Source organism: Lithobates pipiens, unplaced genomic scaffold (assembly GCF_037356315.1).
Source record: "Lithobates pipiens isolate NorthernLeopardFrog02 unplaced genomic scaffold, aLitPip1_a1.2 Scaffold_19, whole genome shotgun sequence".
In the NCBI taxonomy this organism is placed as follows: Eukaryota; Metazoa; Chordata; class Amphibia; order Anura; family Ranidae; genus Lithobates; species Lithobates pipiens.
In genome coordinates this window covers 187614802-187639036 of record NW_027507764.1, presented here as the reverse complement: position 1 = coordinate 187639036, position 24235 = coordinate 187614802, and the positions used below count along the sequence as shown (strand labels likewise).

Below are 24235 nucleotides of genomic sequence, written 5' to 3'. Positions count from 1 at the left end.
ATTCTCTCACATAAAGATTACTATATATTGGAAGTGGAAATGCATTGCATACTAGCACATTATGTGAGACTTACCTTAAAACGACGCCCTCCCACGCCATGCTGTCACCGCTTACAGACCTTTTTTATCTTCACCCAGTCTTCCTTCTGGGTCTGTCTGATTGCCCGAGCCGCAATGACGGACTACAGCATGGAGCTCTGAAGTGATGAAACGGGTAACGCTGTAACTTCACAGAGCCTGCACCTGTCACATCACCCGCTGCATGCAGTGTGAAAATCTCCTAAACGCTGCAGATTTAGGAGATTTTCACTGTACCTACAGGTAAGCCTTATTTTAGGCTTATCTGTAGGTACAAGTGCCAAAAAAGGCTTTACTTCCACTTTAAGTAACAGTTTTTGTTTTATTGGATAATATGAATGAAAAAACAAAGTTAATAAATCTTTGCAGAAATATCAGTCTTTATTTTTATTTATTGTCAGTATAGAAAATAGCAGTGCAGAGATGTGTCCAATATGGAACAAATTAAGTCAAGGCCTCCTCCATGCCGCTGTTGGTTCATCTCTTTAGTCTCATGCTGAGGCCTGGCCGAAATGAAGTTGTAGTCATTTCCTGCAGTGCATTAAATTGAACATGTGCCCTTATGGAGGGCAAAGCAACAGGATCCCTTGCTGTGGTTTTCAACTCCTGTCCTCAGGACCCACTAACAAGCCAGATTTTAAAACGGAGGTCCACCCACTGCTGCAAAAATTAAAAGCCAGCAGCTGCACATACTGCAGCTGCTGACTTTTAATAATCAGACACTTACCTGCCCTGGAGTCCAGCGATGTCGGCACCGCACATGCGTGAGGCTCCGCTTCTCTCTCCTACTGGCCCAGCGGCCAGGGAAGGAGGAGGGAGCCCGGGTGGTGATGTCAATGCCCATGGCTGAGACTCCTGGAAGTGAAAATAGGATACCTGTATTAGACAGGTATCCTGTCCCCTCCCCCCCCCCCCCCCGAAAGGTGCAAAAAGTGGCACCGGAGAGGGGAGGAGTACAACGAGCAGAAGTTCCACTTTCGGGTGGAACTCCACTTTAAAGCGGGAGTCCGCCATTTTTTATTTTTTTTTAAAGCCAGCAGCTACAAATACTGCAGCTGCTGACTTTTAAAATAATGACACTTACCCGCCCAGCGCGCCCGCGATGTCGGCACCCGAAGCCGATCTCTCGATCGTCTCTTGGGTGCTGCCGCCGCCATCTTGGGTATGGGAATCAGGAAGTGGAGCCTTTCGGCTCAATTTTCCGGTTCCCTACTGCGCATGCGCGAGTCGCTCTGCGCAATAAGGATGGTCCCCGCTGTCTCTGGGATCCGCGTGTTTCCCAGCAGGCAGCGGGGGACCTTCGGAAAGGGGCGTAGATTCTGCGGAAAGGGGCGTACCTTCTGCAGAATCTACGCTGGAAGTGGGTGTAGATACCTGTACTGTACAGGTACCTGCACCCCCCTCTACCCTGAAAGGTGCCAATTGTGGCGCCGGAGGGGGGGAGGGATCCAATGAGCGGAAGGTCCACTTTAGGGTGGACCTCCGCTTTAAGTATTATCTTGGGGAGATTTAGACTAGAATACTGCAATCACTGAGCAGCAAATGATGTCACCTGTGATGTATTTTAGTTATCTTGCAAACCTGGCCTGTTAGTGGGCCCTGAGGACAGGAGTTGAGAACCACTGCAAGGGTATGTTAAAGCAAAAGTTTATTTTCTATCTTTGGATAGAGTTGGAAGGCATTGCAACTGCGCCAGGTGAACACTGTGTTTGCACCTTAAAGAGTAAGTAAACCCTGATGGGTTTACTTCCTCTTTGTCTCCCTGCAAAGGTAAAGCATAATAGGCTACTATGCATCGCATAGTAGCCCATTATGTGTCACTTACCCGACACAGGAGCCAGCGATGGCACCGCTGTCCCCTGTAGTCCAGAGCATCCATCTTCTTCCAGGTATCGCTGCTCCGGTCACTCACAGCGCCGGAGCAGTGATGACGTCACTCCTGCACACGGGAGCCGCTGCTAACGGCATATCGCTGTTAGCAGCGGCATGCTGCTAACGGCGATAGTGCGCCTGCGCGCAGCTGTCTACGGCACATGCGCCGCAGACAGCTGTGACGGTCTTTTAGTAAATATCTCCTAAACCGTGTAGGTTTAGGAGATATTTCTTGGATCTACAGGTAAGATGTAATCTAGGCTTACCGGTAGGTCAAAGTGGTTTGTAAGGGTTTACAACCACTTTAAAGGGTGGCGATTAGAGGGGCACAAAAAAAAAAAAACTCACTGCCACAACCCTAATGGCTTGTGTTGTTGTACCTGCATATGTATTTATCCTAAAATGTACAGGTAAACAGAGGACATGGAAACCAAGTAAAAATACACTAATACAATAAGCATCCAGGTAAAACCGATCAACCAAATGATGACCTCTTCTAACTCTTCTTTTTTGCAGGCTCTTCCGCTTTTGGTAAATACGTGTGCAGTAAAATCAGTCCACAGAGAGTGATCGAAATTCCAACCCACCAGAGAAAAGCGCGGGACTCTCCAAACAGCACTTTGCCAAGAAAGGCCTAAAAAAAAAAAAGGAGGTGCATTTTAGAGAAGGGCACTACATTCTCTCCATGAAGCGAAAACATGTTAAAAAAATACATCTTCTTTGTAAATTAAAAAGATCTAGGAATGTTTACAAGATTAATATGTATATCACATGCAAATTGATAATCCTACAATATAGAACTAAAATGTGAACTGTGCAGAACGCTGACTCCCCTTACACAGAGACAAATGCTGTATCTTGCCCCAGAAAGGTGCACTGATCATGCTATTTCTCCTTGATCTGTTCATAACCTAACTACTTCCAGACCGCCGCACATCGATATACGTCCTAAGTTTGAAGAGGATTATCGTTATGTCAGCAGCTAGCTGCCATAACCACAGTATCCTCTTTTTCAGCCGGCAGTCCGGTTTTCGATAATAATGGTCCCTGCACCGGATTCGCCGCAAGATCACTTTTAAATCGGCAGCGGGAGAGGGGCCCTTTGCCACTTACCGGAGCCGTCGGCAGCACCGGAGGCGATCGGATGTTGCTTCATGCTGGGTATGGAGACGAGTGAGGGGAAGCGGCCCCCATCCATCTCCATACCATTGCAGGGCGGAAGCGACGTCAAAACATCACTTCCTCCCATAGCTCTTAAAGGGACATTTTTTTTTTAAATTGCATTTTAGTGTAAATATGAGATCTGAGGACTTTTTGACCCCAGATCTCATATTTTAGAGGTCCTGTCATGTTTTTTTTCTATTACAAAGGATGTTTACATTCCTTGTAATAGGAATAAAAGTGACACAATCTTTTTTTTTTAAAAAGAACAGGGTACAAATAAAAAATAAAAGGTAAAATAAGTAATAAAAAAAATGTTTTTAAAATGTGCCCCGTTGCGCCAAACTCGCGTGCAGAAGCAAACGCATACGTGAGTAGCGCTCGCATATGAAAATGGTGTTCAAACCACACATGAGGTATCAACATGGTCGGTAGAGCGAGAGCAATACTTCTAAGTCTAGGCCTCCTCTAACTCAAAACATGGAACCTGTAGAATTTTTTTAATCTTCGCCTATGGAGATTTTTAAGGGGAAAATTTTGTCGCCATTCCACGAGCAGGCGCAATTTTGAAGCGTGACATGTTGGGTATTAATTTACTCAGCCTAACATTTTCTTTCACAGTATTAAAAAAAATGGGCTAACTTTACCGTTGTCTTATTTTTTTTCAATAAATTCAAAAAAGTGTATTTTTTTCAAAAAAAGTGCATTTGTAAGACTGCTGCGCAAATGCGGTGTGACAGAAAGTATTGCAACGACCGCCATTTTATTCTCTAGAACGTTAGAAAAAAAAGATGTATAATGTTTGAGGTTCTAAGTAATTTTCTAGCAAAAAACCTTTTAACTTGTAAGCAACAAATCTCAAAAAGAGGCTCGGTCCTTAAGTGGTTAAAGCCTGACTCCAGCCAAAGCATTTTTGATATAGATTGGGCAAAGATTGGAAACTTTGGCAGATTTTAACTGCTGTCTCTGTCATCACCACTGGGGAGATTTCCCTTTGTGTATTGGGGACAAGGGGTCAGAAAGGGAGAAAGTGATAGGTTACAAAATGTCTTTATTAGTATCAAGGAGTTTATTGCTGTCATGACAATGCCCTGCTCTTTTGTTTCTTGTCCTATTGGGGTTGATTTACTAAAACTGGAGAGTGCAAGATCTGGCGCAGCTCTGCATGCAAACCAATCAGCTTTCAAGTTTTTTGTTAATGCTTAACTGAACAAACTAAAAAGTTAGAAGCTGATTTGCTACCATGCACAAATGCACCAGATTTTGCACTCTCTAGTTTTAGTAAATCAACCCCTATTGTGACAGGGATAGGAAACAAAGGGAATTCTCTCTAGTAAGTCTTTAGCCAACAAAAAAGGCTTGGCTTGATTTGGGCTTTAAGCCTAGATTTACAATGAGCAGACTTTCATCATGAATAGATTAGAAGTTGGTGAACATGAATGTGTTTAGTAGTGCCACTATACACCTATGGGGAGTGGGGGGTTTATTATTTCCACTGCACACCTATAGGGAGTGGGGTGTTTATTATTTCCACTGCACACCTATAGGGAGTGGGGTGTTTATTATTTCCACTGCACACCTATGGGTAGTGGGGTGTTTATTATTTCCACTATACACCTGCGGGGAGTGGGGTGTTTATTATTTACACTATACACCTACGGGGAGTTTTCCACTGCACACCTATAGGGAGTGGGGTGTTTATTATTTCCACTGCACACCTATGGGGAGTGGGGTGTTTATTATTTCCACTGCACACCTACGGGGAGTGGGGTGTTTATTATTTCCACTATACACCTGCGGGGAGTGGGGTGTTTATTATTTACACTATACACCTACGGGGAGTTTTCCACTGCACACCTATGGGGAGTGGGGCGTTTATTATTTCCACTATACACCTATGGGGAGAGGGGTGTTTATTATTTCCACTATACACCTATGGGGAGAGGGGTGTTTATTATTTCCACTGCACACCAATGCATTACAGGGTGCTACTGCCTAAGACTATACGAAATATAATTGGGGGGGGGGGGGGGAGGGGGGGGCTGGGTAATGCATACTCTGAAAGCAATTATTCTGATAATTTAAATAACAATAAAATGAATGTACTTACAGATGAAATAAAATTTGAGGCAGTTGTTGTTACAGTTGCAGCAGCTGACGAGGAGGAGAATCTTAATGCTTTAGCAAAGAATGTCCACATAGCAGCATTGCACAGAAACACAAGTCCTATACAGCAAAGGCGAAGCAGTAGATGGATCTGAAATGACAAAGACATAGTTTAGTATTTCTTGTTTGAGTCTTTCATCTGCAAACCCTGCTGGAACAAACTGGATTTGCAAGTTCTGGAAATAAGAAATTATAAACAAAAATAGGATTTATGTACCCACCATAAAACCATTTTTTTTTTTGGAATCCACTGAGGGACACACTAGTCCCACCTTCAGGTTATACTGCTGTCTAGCAGAGGACTGGACACTGGTTAACAAAAAAAGCCCAATTTAGAGCCCTACCACTACCAGCATGCCTCAGTTCTGTAGCAAAGGTGTACCATGAGCATGATCATGATCATAAGCACAGAGGGTTGGGACCAGTGTTCTCCAATGGACTCCAAGAAAAGGATTTTACAGTGAGCACAAAAACAAGTTTTTCTTTCTTATACGTGCACAAGGGGGAAAAAAACTGGGGGACAAGGGGACTTTATATGAAATACAACACTCAGGGTTGGTTGAGACATTAATTGTAATATAAATAGTGTTCTGAGGTGACAATAATGGGCATAAAGCAATAATTCGTCAAGTATTTAATTGAAATCAATCGGTAAACAATAAGAAATAATTGATACAGATACAATATATTACTATGTAATTAAATCAATTGTATATTGAATAAAATATAATTAGTATAATATCTCACAACATAATTCTAGATCATACAATATATCATAATAATAATAATAATAATAATATTAATAATAATAATAGGTATAATATCATAATAAATAATATATCACATAGTAAAAATAAATAGCAGCAGTACACCCAGAATCGACACGACCATGATGAACATATTACAGTAAAAAATAAATCAATATCTCCACCCTTTAATAGAACCCATGGTATAAACTATGGATACTGTGATATAGCAGCAGGGGTAAAAGCTTGACGCGTTTCGTGGACTTATATCCACTCATCAGGAGCAGCTGGTTGGGAATATCTACAATAAATTATATGCAAAAAATTAATAATGGTTTAAAATCAATTGATATAGGAAAGAGAGGGATCAACACCTATGATCCTAGCCCTCTTACCTGCAGTAATATAATGTAATGGTAAAGAACAGGTAAAAAATAATAATAAATAGTAATTGGGATTAAATGTATCGGGGGATGATAAACCATCGTCCACCCGGGAGCTGAGGTAGTGACGAATGCGGCGGCAGGACAGAGGCATCCAAGGGACAAAAAAGAGAAAGGTGTGTAGACAGGATCCCCCTTCCAATGCAGTAGTATTCGATATAAATCATGAAGGTGTACTGTAACACTATCCACGGTGGCATTTTCACCTTCACCATATCTATCCTAATTATAGGCAAACTCATTTTTGTTCTTTTGGGGCACATCTTTCCCTCCTTTGGCACTTGAATTTCAGTCTTTCTATATCAGAAGCTGTCCACTTATGTACCCTATCACACAATTATTTCATTCCCACCCCCTCTTGTTTATTTCCCCCTCCTATACTTTTGTATTACTTTACCCATATACTTACCATATTATATATTACTATTTGTTACAGTACACCTTCATGATTTATATATCGAATACTACTGCATTGGAAGGGGGATCCTGTCTACACACCTTTCTCTTTTTTGTCCCTTGGATGCCTCTGTCCTTCCGCCGCATTCGTCACTACCTCAGCTCCCGGGTGGACGATGGTTTATCATCCCCCGATACATTTAATCCCAATTACTATTTATTATTATTTTTTACCTGTTCTTTACCATTACATTATATTACTGCAGGTAAGAGGGCTAGGATCATAGGTGTTGATCCCTCTCTTTCCTATATCAATTGATTTTAAACCATTATTAATTAATTTTTTGCATATAATTTATTGTAGATATTCCCAACCAGCTGCTCCTGATGAGTGGATATAAGTCCACGAAACGCGTCGAGCTTTTACCCCTGCTGCTATATCACAGTATCCATAGTTTATACCATGGGTTCTATTAAAGGGTGGAGACATTGATTTATTTATTATTTAATTATTTTTTACTGTAATATGTTCATCATGGTCGTGTCGATTCTGGGTGTACTGCTGCTATTTATTTTTACTATGTGATATATTATTTATTATGTTATTATACCTATTATTATTAATAATATTATTATTATTATTATTATTATGATATATTGTATGATATAGAATTATGTTGTGAGATATTATACTAATTATATTTTATTCAATATACAATTGATTTAATTACATAGTAATATATTGTATCTGTATCAATTATTTCTTATTGTTTACCGATTGATTTCAATTAAATACTTGACAAATTATTGCTTTATGCCCATTATTGTCACCTCAGAACACTATTTATATTACAATTAATGTCTCAACCAACCCTGAGTGTTGTATTTCATATAAAGTCCCCTTGTCCCCCATGTCCCCCAGTTTTTTTCCCCCTTGTGCATTTATAGATTAGGGATGGAGACCTTTGTGCGGGATGTCCAAGGTCTCATATAAAGTCCCAACTTTGTTCTCTTTTTATTTCAATTTCTTTCTTATACATTCACGTTAAGTCTTAAACCTTCGAGTCATCCAAAAGCACTAACCGGTCCAACGTAACATAAAGAACGGGAGACTGACGCAGTTTAAAGAGCTGCCTGAAGGTTCTTACAAACTCAAGCTGGCTTCAGATGAGGTCACAACATCCACCTGGTAGGACTCAGAGAACATGTCAACAGACCAGGTGGCAGCTTTTCAAATCTGGGAATTAGTAGCATGATGCCAAAAAGCCTAAAAAGGGAAAAAGGGCTGACAGCTCTAGTGGCATGAACCTTAACAAGAATAGGGGGGAACCCAATCTTTGAGACCATAAGCCTGAACGATCGCCTGTCTGAGCCCCCTAGGAAACTGAGGAAAATCACAGGTACATTTTTAAAACCGAGCTAAAGAAAAAGGTGTCCATCCTCCTAGGACAGTGGTTCTCAACCATGTGCTTAAGTGCCCCCAACAAGCCATGTTTTGGGAATTTTTCTTCCATAAAATAGCTGTCCAAAATACCAAAACATTAACTCTGATTTAAAGCAACTGTGCAAGATAAAGGAAAACTTGTAAAACATGGCCTGTTGGGGTACTTGAGGACAGGGTTGAGAACCACGGTCATAGGACACTAGCAAAAAACTGAAGCATGCTGGCAGTGTAAAGGGTTATTCCCTGGGCCAGCCTACGTTTTGTTTTGTTGGCCAGTGTCCAATCCTTCTTTAGGTGCTAGTACAACTCAAAGACTTAGGACTTCCTTTGTTCGTCAATGAAATTTTGGTGATGGTGCATAAAACTGAACATTTCTTTTCTCCAAGCATGCAAACAAAGAGATATCTTTATATTCAGCTGTTTTAAATGCAATGCTTTCCTCAAAAAGAAGCATCATCAGTAGGGATTAATTCAGGCCTGTTTGGACCCTAATTTGAACCCACCTAAGCTGAACTTTCATTGCACAAAGCCAATCATAAGCAGCTGAGGCATTCCCCTTTGTACCTGTGTGGCTGTGGGAGTGAGGAATGCCTTGGCTACGTGCAAGGTGACAGCTTCCTGGTGGGATAGCTCAGGTGGGTTCACACTAGGATTTGTACACGAGTTCATTCCTACTGATATGCAAGTTCTGACTTTAGATACAGTCCTTGACACTATATGTAACTATTCCCCCAACCACTGATGAATGCAGATATGACTGCCACTGGAAGCACCGAGGTGTCTTTAGTGTTCAGGCTTCAGCTGTGTCAATTCACCATAAAATCAAGAGAGTAATGCCGCGTACACACGACCGGACTTTTCAACATCAAAAGTCCGAAGGAATGATTCCGGCAGACCATTCGATCGTGTGTGGGCTACAGCGGACTTTTGATTTTCAAAAGTCTGACAGACTTTAGAAATGGAACATGTTTCAATTTTTTCCGCCAGAACTCCGCCGGACCCAGTTCCTACCGAGAAATCCGCTCGTGTGTATGCTAGTCCGAAGGACAAAAAACGACGCGAGGGCAGCTATTGGCTACTGGCTATGAACTTCCTTATTCTAGTCCAGTCGTACGTCATCATGTTCGAATCCGTCGGACTTTGGTGTGATTGTGTGTGGCCAAATCCGTTCATTTAGAACTCCGTCAGAACTCCGTCGAAAGTCTGTCGGACCTAGTCCCTCGAAAAGTCCGGTCGTGTGTACGTGGCATAACCCTCACTTTGTTACCCATCTCACCCTGCCACTCACAATTGTGTCCTGTGTATCACTGCGGCGACAGACATTTTACCATTCAGGAAGACATCTGTCACCACACATAGTGTTAACTGGTCCTAAAACATAGGCGTGCCAGATGTGCCTGGACACACCCTAATCACTCTGTGTGGTGCAGATCCCCCCCCCCCCCATGTCCCTCCTCCCCCTCCCAGGAGCTGTTTCAGGATGAATGAACATACCAATCACTCACTGTGATCATTCATACCTGAAGAATAGTAAACTGTGTATACTATGCTTCTGTTCGCGAATGAACAGGAAGCCGCTCAGCAAAGAGCATTTCCCATTCATTCACTTTCCAGTGCAGAGGCTGCATAGACTGGGGAATCTCTGTCCTCACTCCCTTTCTCTGTCTCAAACGTGAGGCATCTCATTAGACCCCTGATATTTCACCAAAGCCCCCCAACCGGACTCTTAAAAAAAAAAATTGTAAAAGAGTGTGTGTGTCTGCGACATATATATATATATATATATATATATATATATATATATATATAATGTGTGTGTGTGTGTGTGTGTGTGTGTGTGTATATATATATATATATATAGATATTTTTTTTCTTTATTATTATTTAGATTACAGAGCCAAGTAGATGTACACATTCTTTCTCAACACCCTGCTGCCCTCTGGCTGAAATACAGATAGGGCCACTACTGACTGACCAGTAGATGTGAACTAACATGAGCAGATGATATTACAAAGGCTATCTCAGCTGTTATCTCAACTCTATAGCAGAAAGGATATGAAAAAGACATGTGAGACTGCAAGCCAGAAGATGAAGTCTTAACAAAATGGTAGAAATAATGAAAATGGCAGATAGTCTTTCAAACAGATAGCTGTAAGCAGGGCTGCTGTTAGAAATCACGGGGCCCCATACAGCCTACAAGGCAACAATCTCTCCCCCCCCCCCCCCCCCCATATATATATCAATTTTTTTTTTTTACAAAAAATACACTAAAATTATTATTAGCGGACACAAACATAACAGAGAACCTGTGTAAATGAGCCCTTTTATAATAGGACAGGGAGGGGGAAGCAATTACAGGAACAATGCTCTGTGTCTCTCCCTGCAGCAGCTGAAAGCTGGTGGGTAGGAGAGAAACCAGCTTTTATCTGCTGCAGAGAGCCACACAGGGCATCTTTCTGTAATTGCCCCTCTGATCGACAACACCGATTCCTCTTGGTGTTAGGGCCCCTCTGTGTGCCAGGGCCCCCTACAGGAGGATTGGTGGTCCCCCCCTATCAGTGGCCCTGGCTGTAAGGCCTCATGTACACTGCTGCTGGTAATAGACATTTAGGAACAGTTGGGCATTTTTTTTTTTCTGTTGCCCCAGAACTCTCCTTTAGGTTATCTTATCAGTACACAGGGTAATTTATAGTCCTTTCTAGGCAGTTGAGTTTAGAAGCTTTATTTGGAACGCAAAAAAATGTGTTCAGATGGATGTTCAGAGTTATTTGAAATACTAAATGCCTGTAACAGCTGCTAAACGCGGTAACTCACGTTTAGCAGCCTTTTGTTTACAGTCGTTTTTCATTTTAAAAAACGCTTCTAGACGCAAACGCGGCATGTAAAAGTGGCTAAACAGACGTTTTTAGACGCCAGTTTCTAGTTGTCAAGTTAAATCTTTCAAGAGAGGTTAAAGAGGAAGTAAACACTGATGAGTTTACTTCCTCTTTCATTCCCTGCAAAGGCAAAGCATAATGGACTACTATGCATCGCATAGTAGCCCATTATGTGTCACTTACCTGACACAGGAGCCAGCGAAGTCACCGCTGTCCCCTGTAGTCTGCCGCATCCATCTTGTTGGTGGGGTCTCGCAGCTCCGCATTCGGCGAAGCCGCGATGACGTCACTCCCGCGCATGCGCACGGGAGCCGACACGTGCGGCAGCTCCGTCGCTGAGAATGCCGCGCTCAGTGCGCCTGCGCGCCGCTGTCTACGGCGCATGCGCCATAGACAGCGGTGCCCGTTTTCGGGCAAATATCTCCTAAACCATATAGGTTTAGGAGATATTGCTTGGACCTACAGGTAAGCCTTAATCTAGGCTTACCTGTAGGTCAAAGTGGTTTGTAAGGGTTTACAACCACTTTAAAGTGGAAGTAAACCCTACTATCGTTTTCAGCCAAGGAAGCTGCCATCTTGGCCTCCGTTTAATCTTTAACTGCCATGAAGCTGCACATGTGATCAGTTATGACACCAGCCATTGGATGGTTTGACAGTTTGGTTGAGAGTACAACCAATGTGACAGTTAGCATTTCTGCCATCCCTGGAATGTAACTGTTTTTTTTCAAACTGTTAGATCGATGGGTTTACTTCTGCTTTAAACAACGTCCCATGTACATGAAGCCTAATAGTTCTCTCAAATGCAAAACCCTTGCAAATGTCTGTATGTTTCCGTTTTTTTGTTTTAAATCAAAAAAGCAAAAAAAATCAAACCACCCCCAGAGCCCAACCCCCATGACAGCAGGTCTCTCCTCCACAGCAGTTATCACATTTAAAATTGACATGGCTGTGCGGGACTCCGCCTTTACAGCTATGTCATTCAATCACATAGATCTGTGAATGAACCCACTACACTATGTTCTGTAGTTCTGAAGTAATGAATTTGAGAGCTCATCCAGGAATGTGTGCGATGGGAATATGAAGCATGATATGGACTTGTAGTTCTCGATGGACTTGACAACAATGGCACTGATCAGCACTCTTCGAGTCCATTGACGCTTCCTCCAGATTTCTAACTCAAAGCACAGGTACAGTGCATCCGGAAAGTATTCACAATGCTTCACTTTTTCCACTTTTTTTATGTTACAACCTTATTCCAAAATTGATTCAATTTGTTATTTTCCTTAAAATTCTACAAACAATACCCCATAATGACAACGGGAAAGAAGTTTGTTTGTAATCTTTGAAAATTTATTAAAAATCAAAAAAAAAAAAAAAAAATCACATGTACATAAGTATTCACAGCCTTTGCAATGACACCCAAAATTGAGCTCAGGTGCATCCTGTTTCCAATGATCATCCTTTAAATGTTTCTACAACCTGTACAAGTCCACCTGTGGTAAATTCAGTTGATTGGACATGATTTGGAAAGCACACACCCGTCTATATAAGGTCACACATAGTTAACAGTGCATGTCAGAGCACAAACCAAGCCATGAAGTCCAAGGAATTGTCTGTAGACCTCCGAGACAGGATTGTATTGAGGCACAGGTCTGAGGGAGAGTTCAAAAAAATGTCTGCAACATTGAAGGTCCCAATGAGCACAGTGGCCTCCATCATCCATAAATGGAAAAAGTTTGGAACCATCAGGACTCTTCCTAGAGTGGGCCAATCGGTCCTGAGTGATCAGGGGAGAAGGGCCTTAGTCAGGGAGCTGACCAAGAACCCAATGGTCACACTGACAGAGCTCCAGTGTTTCTCAGCAGAGGGAGGAGAAGAACAACCATCTCTGCAGCACTCCACCAATCAGGCCTGTATGGTAGAGTGGAAGAACGAAAGCCACTTCTCAGTAAAAAGGCACACGACAGCCCACCTGGAAATTGCCAAAAGGCACTGAGACCAAGAGAAACAAAATTCTCTGGTCTAATGAAACAAAGATTGAACTCTTTTGCCTGAATGGCAAGCATCATGTCTGGAGGAAACTAGGCACTGCTCATCAACTGACCAATAGAATCTCTACAGTGAAGCATGGTGGTAGCAGCATCATGCTGTGGGGATGTTTTGCAGTGGCAAGAATTGCGAGACTAGTCAGGATCGAGGGAAAGATGAATGCATCAATCTACAGAGACACCCTTGGTGAAAACCTGCTCCAGAGCTCTCTGGACCTCAGACTGGGGAGAAAGGTTTGTCTTCCAACGGGACAACAACCCTAAACACACAGCCAAGATAACAAAGGAGTGGCTATGGGACAACTCTGTGAATGTCCTTGAGTGGCCCAACCAGAGCCCAGACTTGAACCTGATTAAACATCTCTGGAGAGATCTTAAAATGGCTGTACACTGATGCTCCTCATCCAACCTGGTGAAGCTTGAGAGGTCCTGCAAAGAATGGGAGAAACTGCCCAAAAATAGGTGTGCCAAGCTTGTAGCATCATACTCAAAAAGACTTGAGGCTGTAATTGGTGCCAAAGGTGTGTCAACAAGGTATTGAGCAAAGTCTGTGAATACTTATTTACACGTGATATATATATATTTTTTTTTAATACATTTGCAAAGATTTCAAACAAACGTTGTGAATATGGGGTATTGTTTGTGGAGTTTTGAGGAAAATAATTTAATCCATTTTGGAATAAGGCTGTAACATAACAAAATGTGAAAAAAGTGAACCACTGTAAATACTTTCTGGATGCTCTGTACAGGCAGAAGCTGTAGGAAAAGTAAGCAGGAGCTGGACATTGCACCCACAATCCAATCATGGGTGCAATGCTTTAAAGCAGGGTTTCTCAACCAGGGCTCCTCCAGAGGTTGCCAGGCATTCCTTGACCAATGAGTAATTTCTGCCTCTCGGATAAGTTCCCACTGCCACCATTGATCTTTTTAGCTACCTGTAAGTGGGTAATTCTTCCCAATGACCATCACACTAACATATTATGAGTTGTAGATATAGTCATTTTCAGCAGGGGTTCCCTGAGACCAGAAAGTTTTTTTCAAGGGTTCCTCTGTGTTGAAAAGGTTGAGAAAGACTGCTTTACGGGCACATTTTTTTTTTGCGAATGTTGCCTTTAAATCACCAGGCTATATATTGCAGGACAGTGGTGTGCAGCTCTTGTCCACTTGCAGAATAATGAATCCTTGCTCTCCTGGAGCATAGCGCCATAGGGAGAAGCTTTCTATGGCATTTCATTATCTGGAACCCAGGGGCGGACTGGCAACTCATGGGGCCCCCGGGCAATAGGAGTTTATGGGGCCCCCAGGCAATCAGACATTATGGGGCCACACAGTATACACAAACACACACACAGTATACAATCACACAGTATACACAGACGTGTTTCTATTGGCTGAGAAGGTACTGGAGAGGTGGGGTAGCTATAATCTAAGGATTTTTAGACCAAAAGGATGTCGGTAAGGGACATTTCAGAGACAGATGTAAAAAAAAAAAAACACTGATCTTTACATACTGTCCCTGGTTTTACTGAGGCTGACAACCCTGATAGGGCCCCCTAGTGGCACGGGGCCCTCGGGCAGTGCCTGAGTGGCCCAATGGTCAGTCCGCCCCTGCTGGAACCACTACATGTGGCCACAGGCATTTCCATGGGAGCCATAACAGGACCTCTGCATTCCCTTGCCTTCAGGGCATCTCCCACCTCTCCAGCTAACCTACTACTCAGAGCCAGTTCTATTATTACCATGTTATAAAGGGAAAATGGAGACCTCTAGGGGGCTAACAGGGAACTGCACCTTTCACTCAATACTAGGAAGAAGTCAAGGATGAAATCTGTTTGCTGTCTGATTGACAGTAGTGATGATAGAGTCTCTCCTGTCTGGCAGAGCAGAGGGGCCCCAATATCTGCCAGAGGGAGGAACCTGCTTCCTCCAATAACAGCCTACTGTGGTAAAGGAGAGCAGAAATGGTAAAACTTGAAATGGTTCTATTTGCTCAGCTTAACCTAATCTTTTCTATATTAAAACTTTTCTATATTGCCAAAAATGTATACAATACAGTATTGTGCTTGTGTGCCCTAAATATAGTGATTTTTTTTTTAATTTGCACTTGGTAAACCATTGGGCAAATATATAAAAAAAAAGGAATTACCACAATTTTGTTCTCCAGGGTCTCTGCTTGCAGAAAATGTATTATATTTGGGGGGTTAAAAAAAAAGTGTCTCAGGCCTAGTGATTTTTTTTAAACGTGCAAAAAAACAAAAACTGCAAAAACATCTCTGGCGGTGAAAGGGTTAAATCAGATTGTATACTGTATGGGCCAGCCTAAGAATGAAAACCATAAGTGTTATAAACATCTACAGACAGCACCAGGGATCAAGATCTATAAAATATGAGATCTTTCATTGGCTTCTTATCTCATCCAATCAAAGTGTAGCACGTGTTTTTTTTTTTTTTTTTACTTTGCCATCACTGTGTGGCTAATAGGGGTGAAAGCTGCAAAGATATCGATTTTTCATCAATGAATGTCCTTCCCCATTGGGGAATACTTATGAAGTGACAACGATCAGTTCCGTGGAATTCTGATGCAGTAAAAGTGTCAATGCACAATGTCTGAGAAATACACCCCAATAATAATTCATCATAAAACACCACAACTAGAGCAGCTGGGCATAGTGACCAATTAGCTTCAGATTTAGGCTAGAAGCTGATTGGTTGCTACAGTATTGATACCTCCCCTCTGGCTCTATTATTAGAGGGAGATATAAAACGTGTACATGACACCAGAAAGTGCCGGTGTTCTGCCCAATTGAGTCCGACCATCGATATGTGTCCGTTCCGTACTGCGCATGCGCAGTACGGAGCAGACGAAGCTTCGGAAAATCTCCGAAGCTGAACGGCGCCTGTGCCGTGAGTGGAGGAGGTAGCCCCACTATCCAAGCGGACATAGGGTTTAGAATTTTAGAGGGCCCCTCGCGGGCGAGCTTCGCTCGCCACGCTTCGGGCTCGGCCTCGCTGCGCTCGGCTCTTTTTTATTCTAACTCTATGTCCACTTGGATAGTGGGGATAGAACCTGGACTCACGGCGCAGGCGCCGTTCGTCCTCGGCAATTTTCGGAATCTGTGCTCCTGTGTACTGCGCATGCGCAGTACGCAGAGGACAGCATCTGATGGAGGACCCTATTTGACAAAACACCGGTCGGGGTTATCTGATAGGACAATGTCCCCGCAGTGTCAGCTCCTTACCCAATCACAGAGTTCAGCCCGCTCCCCGGTGTACGCCCCACACATCTCTCTCAGGTAGTCCGCTCCCAGCGCTAGTTTGGCAGAGCATGCTGACAGCGCCCCCAGGAGGCCGGCCACCGCGCTGTATCCCCAGCAAGACCACATGGAGCCGCACAGACCACCAGCTTCCTGAAACACAGGCTGGAGGGGGAGGGCACATCACAGTCATGTGACCGCCGGAGCCATGTGACCCACTGGCTCTAAATCATACAGTGTGCAAAGCTGGGGGAGAGAGAGAGAGGCTCTGTAATGGGACATACTGTGTGTCGGTGTGTTCACTCTTCTCATACATGTTCTCTCCCTTCCCGACCTCATTCCTGCACTCCTGACTTCTGTTGTGACCTATGCTATACTTCATACTGAGCTCTCTAACCACTTCTTCTTTATATGTACCCTCCTCCTTCATCTCATGTGCCTAATGTACCCTCTCATGTGCCTTCCCCCTTTTATCTCATGTGACCAATGTCCCCTCCCCTTTCAGTTCATGTGACCAATGTCCCATCCCCTTCCATCTCATGTGACCAATGCCCCCTCCCTTTTGTCTCATGTGCCTAATGTACCCTCCCCCTCTCAGCTCATGTGTCTTTTATCCCCTCCCCTTTCATCTCATGTGACCAATGTCCCCTCCCCTTTCATCTCATGTGACCAATGTCCCCTCCCCCTCTCATGTGCCCTATATCCCCTCCCCATTTCATCTCATGTGACCAATGTCTCCCCCCCCCTTCATCTCATGTGCCTAATGCCCCCCCTTCACCTCATGTGACGAATGCCCCCTCCCCCTTATTTCATGTGACCATTGACCCCTCCCTTTTTCATCTCATGTGCCTAATGTCCCCTCCCCCTATCCATCTCATGTGCCTTATGTCCCCTCCTCCTTTCATCTCATGTGCCCAATGTCCCTTCTGTCCCCTCTCCCTTTCATCTCATGTGCCCAGTGCCCCCTCCCCCTTTCATCTCATGTGCCTTAAGTCCCCTCCCGCTTTTGTTTCATGTGCCTAATGTCCCCTCCCCCTTTCATCTTATGTGTCCAGTGTCACCCCCCCCTTTCATCTCATGTGCCTAATGCCCACCCTTCATATCATGTGACCAATGTCCCCTCTGTAAGGAAATGTAGAGTTACACCCACCCTCCCCCTCATTTCATGTGACCAATGACACCTCTACCTTTCATCTCATGTGCCTAATGTCCCTCCCCCTATCCATCTCATGTGCCTAATGTCCCCTTCCTCTTTTCTCATGTGCCTAATGTCCCCTCCCCTTAGCCATCTCATGTGCCCAATGTCCCTTCTGCCCCCCCTTTCATCTCATGTGCCCAATGTCCCTTCTGTCCCCCCCCCCTTTCATCTCATGTGCCTAATGTTCCTTCTGTCCCCTCCCCCTTTCATCTCATGTGCCTTTTGTCCCCTCCCCCTTTCATCTCATGTGCCTAATGTCCCTTCTGCCCCCCCTTTCATCTCATGTGCCTAATGTCCCTTCTGTCCCCTCCCCTTTCATCTCATGTGCCTAATGTCCCTTCTGTCCCCCTCTCATCTCATGTGCCTTATGTCCCCTCCCCATTTCATCTCATGTGACCAATGTCTCCCCTCCCTTCATCTCATGTGCCTAATGCCCCCCCTTCATCTCATGTGACGAATGTCCCCTCCCCCTTATTTCATGTGACCAATGACCCCTCCCTTTTTCATCTCACGTGCCTAATGTCCCCTCACCTTTCATCTAATGTCCCCTCCCCTATCCATCTCATGTGCCTAATGTCCCCTCCCCCTTTCATCTCATGTGCCCAATGTCCCTTCTGTCCCCTCCCCCTTTCATCTCATGTGCCTAATGTCCCTTCTGCCCCCCCCTTTCATCTCATGTGCCTAATGTCCCTTCTGCCCCCCCCTTTCATCTCATGTGCCTAATGTCCCTTCTGTCCCTTCCCCCTTTCATCTCATGTGCCTAATGTCCCTTCTGTCCCCTCCCCCTTTCATCTCATGTGCCTAATGTCCCCTTCCTCTTTTCTCATGTGCCTAATGTCCCCTACCCTTAGCCATCTCATGTGCCCAATGTCCCTTCTGCCCCCCCTTTCATCTCATGTGCCCAATGTCCCTTCTGTCCCCCCCCTTTCATCTCATGTGCCTAATGTTCCTTCTGTCCCCTCCCCCTTTCATCTCATGTGCCTTTTGTCCCCTCCCCCTTTCATCTCATGTGCCTAATGTCCCTTCTGCCCCCCCTTTCATCTCATGTGCCTAATGTCCCTTCTGTCCCCTCCCCCTTCATCTCATGTGCCTAATGTCCCTTCTGTCCCCATTTCATCTCATGTGACCAATGTCTCCCCTCCCTTCATCTCATGTGCCTAATGCCCCCCCTTCATCTCATGTGACGAATGTCCCCTCCCCCTTATTTCATGTGACCAATGACCCCTCCCTTTTTCATCTCATGTGCCTAATGTCCCCTCACCTTTCATCTAATGTCCCCTCCCCCTATCCATCTCATGTGCCTAATGTCCCCTCCCCTTTCATCTCATGTGCCCAATGTCCCTTCTGTCCCCTCCCCCTTTCATCTCATGTGCCTAATGTCCCTTCTGCCCCCCCCTTTCATCTCATGTGCCTAATGTCCCTTCTGCCACCCCCTTTCATCTCATGTGCCTAATGTCCCTTCTGTCCCTTCCCCCTTTCATCTCATGTGCCTAATGTCCCTTCTGTTCCCTCCCCCTTTCATCTCATGTGCCTAATGTCCCTTCTGTCCCCTCCCCCTTTCATCTCATGTGCCTAATTTCCCTTCTGCCCCCCCCCTTTATCTCATATGCCTAATGTCCCTTCTGTCCCCTCCACTTTCATGTTAATTACCCAGTGTGCCCTCCCCCTTTCATTTCATGTGCCTAATGTCCCCTCTGCCTCTGTCAGGCCCACGTACCTGACAGGTGAGCCCGAAATAGCAGGGGAAGGTCTCCCTTACGGGTCTGGTTCACGGCCCCTGATAGGATGGACAGGAGGCACGGGAGCGCAGACGGGTATGAGAGCCTGGCGGGTTAGTTGCTGAAGGAGGGATCCGACGGCAGGGTTCAGACAGGTAGACAGTCCCTCACGGCTAGATGCAGAGAGAGAAATCACGAAGCCCACTTTAGTCGCTTCCAGGGAGAAGGTGTGAGGTTGTAAAGCGAAGTAAAGCTCGCAAGCATTGCGGAAGGACCGGAACCTACCGCGGTCACCAGAGAATCTCTCTGGAGTAGGTACCCTGGGTTCGGGAGGCAGCATTACTACGGAGGGTGCTGGTCCGGCAGCGGAAGCTCCTGGTTGGTGTGCAGGAGATGACAGTACCTGGATTTGGCCTTCCAGTCTGGTGTAGCCTTCTTGCAGACTCTTCACGGCTTGAGTGAGACCCGCCAGGTGTCTGCACAATTCCTCCATGGGGGAGGCTCCCTGCTCAGGCTCAGACATGGCTGTCCGATACTGTCAGGCCCACGTACCTGACAGGTGAGCCCGAAATAGCAGGGGAAGGTCTCCCTTACGGGTCTGGTTCACGGCCCCTGATAGGATGGACAGGAGGCACGGGAGCGCAGACGGGTATGAGAGCCTGGCGGGATAGTTGCTGAAGGAGGGATCCGACGGCAGGGTTCAGACAGGTAGACAGTCCCTCACGGCTAGATGCAGGAGCAGATGCAAGCAGAAGGTGGGAGCAGGTCCAGCCACAGGCACAGATGACAGCAGGCAGGTAGTGCAGAAAAGGGATAAGCAAGTTTGAGTCCGGGTCACAAGCAGGGTTGGCAACAGGCGGGCAGCGTGGTACAAGGAGCAGGCAGATGCAAGGTCAGAGACAGGCCGAGGTCAAAGGCAGGCAGCAGACAGGGAAATCCAAGGGATGAGCCGGGTAAACAGGAGTTCAGGAACACAAGCGAAGTCACAGGGCACAGGAAGCTGCAGATCGGACAGCACCGAGCACACCACGGGGAACACTTAAGTAGGCCGATTGGCGCCGACGCGCACCGACGCACGCGCACCAGCGCGCACACGCGAACGCGCACCCGCGCGCGCACGCGAACGCGCAACCGCACCAGCACACACCGATGCCCCGCAGCGCGCCCAGTGACAAGTCCGCTGCGGGCAACTCTCTGACAGCCTCATTTCATGTGCCTGCCTAATGTCCTGTCCCCCTCATCTTATGTGCGCAATGTCCCCTCCCCTCTTTCATCTCATGTGTCTAATGTCCCTTCCCTCATTTTATCTCATGTACATTATGTCCCCTCTCTCTTTTATTTCAGGTGCCTAAGGTCACCCCCCATCCATTTCATGGGCCCAACGTTCCGCCCTTCATCTCATGTGACCAATGCCCCCTCCCCCTTCCTTCTCATGCGACCAATACCCCCTCCCCTTCCATCTCATGTGACCAATGTCCCCTCCCCCTTTTATCTCATGTGCCTAATGTCCCCTCCCCCTATCCATCTCATGTGCCTAATGTCCCCTCCCCCTATGCATCTCATGTGCCTAATTTCCCCTCCCCCTATGCATCTCATGTGCCTAATGTGCCCCCCCCAATTTCATGTGCCCAATGTCCCGTCCCCCTCATTTCATGTGCCCAATGTCCTTTCCCCCATTTCATCGCATGTACCTTATGTCCCCTCCCCCTTTTATCGCATATGCCTTCTGTCTCCTCCCCCTCTCTCATGTGCCTAATGTCCCTTCCCCTTTTCATGTCATGTACCTTATGTCCCCCCCCCCCCTTCATTTTATGTAATCTTTCCCTTTTCATCTCATGTACCTTCTGATCATGTAACCACTGAGATTAGACTATTCCGATCATGTGACAGCTAATCATAAATGGATGATTGGCTGCTGTATGGAGACTTATGCCGCGTACACACGATCGGAATTCTCATCGGAAAAAGCTCTGATGGTTTTCCCGGCGGAATTCCAACGGAATTCGGCTCAAGCTGTCTTGCCTACATACGGTCAGATCAAATTCCGATCATTTATAACGTGGTGACGTACAACACGTACGACGTGACTAGAAAAAGGAAGTTCAATAGCCAGTAGCCAATAGCTTCTGTCTCCTAGTTGAATCTGAGCATGCGTGATTTTTGGCGTGTCGGAATTGCATACACACGATCGGAATTAACGATAGAAAGTTTTTCCGTCGGGAAAATTGAGAACATTTTTGGCTGGCGGAAATTCGGACAGCTAAATTCCGATGGAGCATACACACGGTCACATTTTCCGATGAAAAGCTCTCATCTGTCTTTTTCTGTCCGGAATTCCGATCGTGTGTACGCGGCATAAGTGTTAAAGCCAACCATATAGTGCATCCAGAAAGTATTCACAGCGCTTCACTTTTTCAACATTTTGTTATGTTACAGCCTTATTCCAAAATGGATTAAATTCATTATTTTCCTCAAAATTTGTTTGAAATCTTTGCAAATTTACATATGTATAAAAAAAAAGAAAACAAAATCACATGTACATAAGTATTCACAGCCTTTGCCATGCCACTCAAAATTGAGCTCAGGTGCATCCTGTTTCTACCGATCATCTTTGAGATGTTTCTACAACTTGATTGGCGTCCATCTGTGGTAAATTGGACATGATTTGGAAAGGCGCACATCTGTCTATATAAGATCCCCCAGTTAACAGTGCATGTCAGAGCACAAACCAAGCCACAAAGTCCAAGGAATTATCTGTAGACCTCCGAGGATGGTATCGAAGGACAGATCTAGGGAAGGGTACAGTAAAATGTCTGCAGTATTAAAGGTCCCAAAGAGCACAGTGGCCTCCATCATCCATAAATGGAAGAAGTTTGGAACTACCAGGTCTCTTCCTAGAGCGGACCGCCTGTCCAAACTGAGCAATCGGGGGAGAAGGGCCTTAGTCAGGGAGGTGACCAAGAACACGATGATCATGCTGACAGAGCTCCACTGTTTCTCTGTGGAGAGAGGAGAACCTTCCAGAAGAACAACTATCTCTGCAGCACTCCACCAATCAGGCCTATATGGGAGAGTGGCCAGATGGAAGCCACTCCTCAGTAAAAGGCACATGACAGCCCGCCTGGAGTTTGCCAAAAGGCACCTGAAGGACTCTCAGACCATGAGAAACAAAATTCTCTGGTCTGATGAAACAAAGATTGAACTCTTTGGCCTGAATGGCAAGCGTTATGTCTGGAGAAAACTAGGCACTGCTCATCACCTGGCCAATACCATCCCTACAGTGAAGCATGGTGGTGACAGCATCATGCTGTGGAGATGTTTTTCAACGGCAGGAACTAGGAAACTAGTCAGGATCAAGGGAAAAGAGGAATGCAACAATGTACAGAGGCACCCTTGATGAAAACCTGCTCCAGAGCGCTCTTGACCTCAGACTGGCGTGAAAATTCATCTTCCAAAAGGACAACAACCCTAAGCACACAGCCAAGATAACAAAGGAGTGGTGATGGGTAGTGATGGACGAACATCCGACGGGACGTTTCACGAACGCGGACCGTGAACGCGGCCGATAGTTTGCGAACCGGAACGTTCGCGGCGGGCCCCATTGACTTCAATGGGAGGCGAACTTTGCAAACCTACAGGTCAAATTTGCAGCCACAAAATAATTAATAGCTGTGCAAACATAGTCCCACCACATGGCCAATGACATAACACATGTATGAGGTGAATCTGGGATCGACAACTACAAGCATTCTTTTTTTATATGGGAAATTGTTGTGACAATTCAGGACTGTGGAGCGCATTAAGGCAATGGAGGAGAGGGAAGGTCAGGGTAGGCAAAGAAGAGGGTGCAGGAGATGATCACCAGCAGCGTGACATACAGCAATGACACCTGCACCGTGATAGAGTCATCTGACACCAGCACCGTGATAGAGAGCACTGACATCAGCAGCGTGACATACAGCAATGACACCTGCACCGTGATAGAGTGATCTGACAACAGCATCGTGATAGAGAGCACTGACATCAGCAGCGTGACATAAAGCACTAACACCAGCACCGTGATATACAGCACTGACAGCAGCACCGTGATAGAGAGCACTGACATCAGCAGCGTGACATACAGCAATGACACCTGCACCGTGATAGAGTCATCTGACACCAGCACCGTGATAGAGAGCACTGACATCAGCACTGTGATATACAGCACTGACAGCAGCACCGTGATAGAGAGCACTGACATCAGCAGCGTGACATACAGCAATGACACCTGCACCGTGATAGAGTCATCTGACACCAGCACCGTGATAGAGAGCACTGACATCAGCAGCGTGACATAAAGCACTAACACCAGCACCGTGATATACAGCACTGACAGCAGCACCGTGATAGAGAGTACTGACATCAGCATTGTGATATACAGCACTGACACCTGCACCGTAAGCTGCCCCAGGAGGAAGTCAGCATAGCACAGGGATGGTGGGAGCCCCTCATAATGAGCATAGCACAGGGATGGTGGGAGCCCCTCATAATATGCACAGCAGAGGTACAGCCCCAGGAGGAAGTCAGCACAGCACAGGGATGGTGGGAGCCCCTCATAATAAGCAGCCCCAGGAGGATGTCAGCATAGCACAGGGATGGTGGGATCCCCTCATAATAAGCAGCCCCAGGAGGAAGTCAGCACAGCACAGGGATGGTGGGAGCCCCTCATAATAACAGCCCCAGGAGGATGTCAGCATAGCACAGGGATGGTGGGAGCCCCTCATAATAAGCAGCCCCAGGAGGAAGTCAGCACAGAACAGGGATGGGGGGAGCCCCTCATAATAAGCATAGCACAG

At 45.6% G+C, this 24235-nt stretch overlaps 1 protein-coding gene across 1 annotated transcript; it reads right to left on the bottom strand.

The window, feature by feature from the left end:
- Window positions 1-440: 440 nt before the first annotated feature.
- Window positions 441-16676, bottom strand: TMEM42 (transmembrane protein 42). The gene is made up of 3 exons (XM_077491574.1): window positions 16470-16676; window positions 5222-5368; window positions 441-2584 (listed from the first exon to the last, which is right to left on the bottom strand). The coding sequence occupies exons 1-3, from the start codon at window positions 16611-16613 to the stop codon at window positions 2447-2449; spliced, it is 429 nt and encodes a 142-aa protein (XP_077347700.1). The 5' UTR covers window positions 16614-16676; the 3' UTR covers window positions 441-2446.
- Window positions 16677-24235: the final 7559 nt, after the last annotated feature.

What these genes read in the sequence shown, in the direction of transcription:
- TMEM42 (XM_077491574.1), bottom strand. Translation starts at nt 16,613, where the DNA reads ATGTGGTCTTGCTGGGGATACAGCGCGGTGGCCGGCCTCCTGGGGGCG. An exon ending in GGGCTGAACTCTGTGATTGG is followed by an intron (nt 5,369 to 16,469) that starts GTAAGGAGCTGA and finishes TTGTCATTTCAG; the next exon opens with ATCCATCTACTGCTTCGCCT. An exon ending in CCTCAAATTTTATTTCATCT is followed by an intron (nt 2,585 to 5,221) that starts GTAAGTACATTC and finishes TTTTTTTTTTAG; the next exon opens with GCCTTTCTTGGCAAAGTGCT.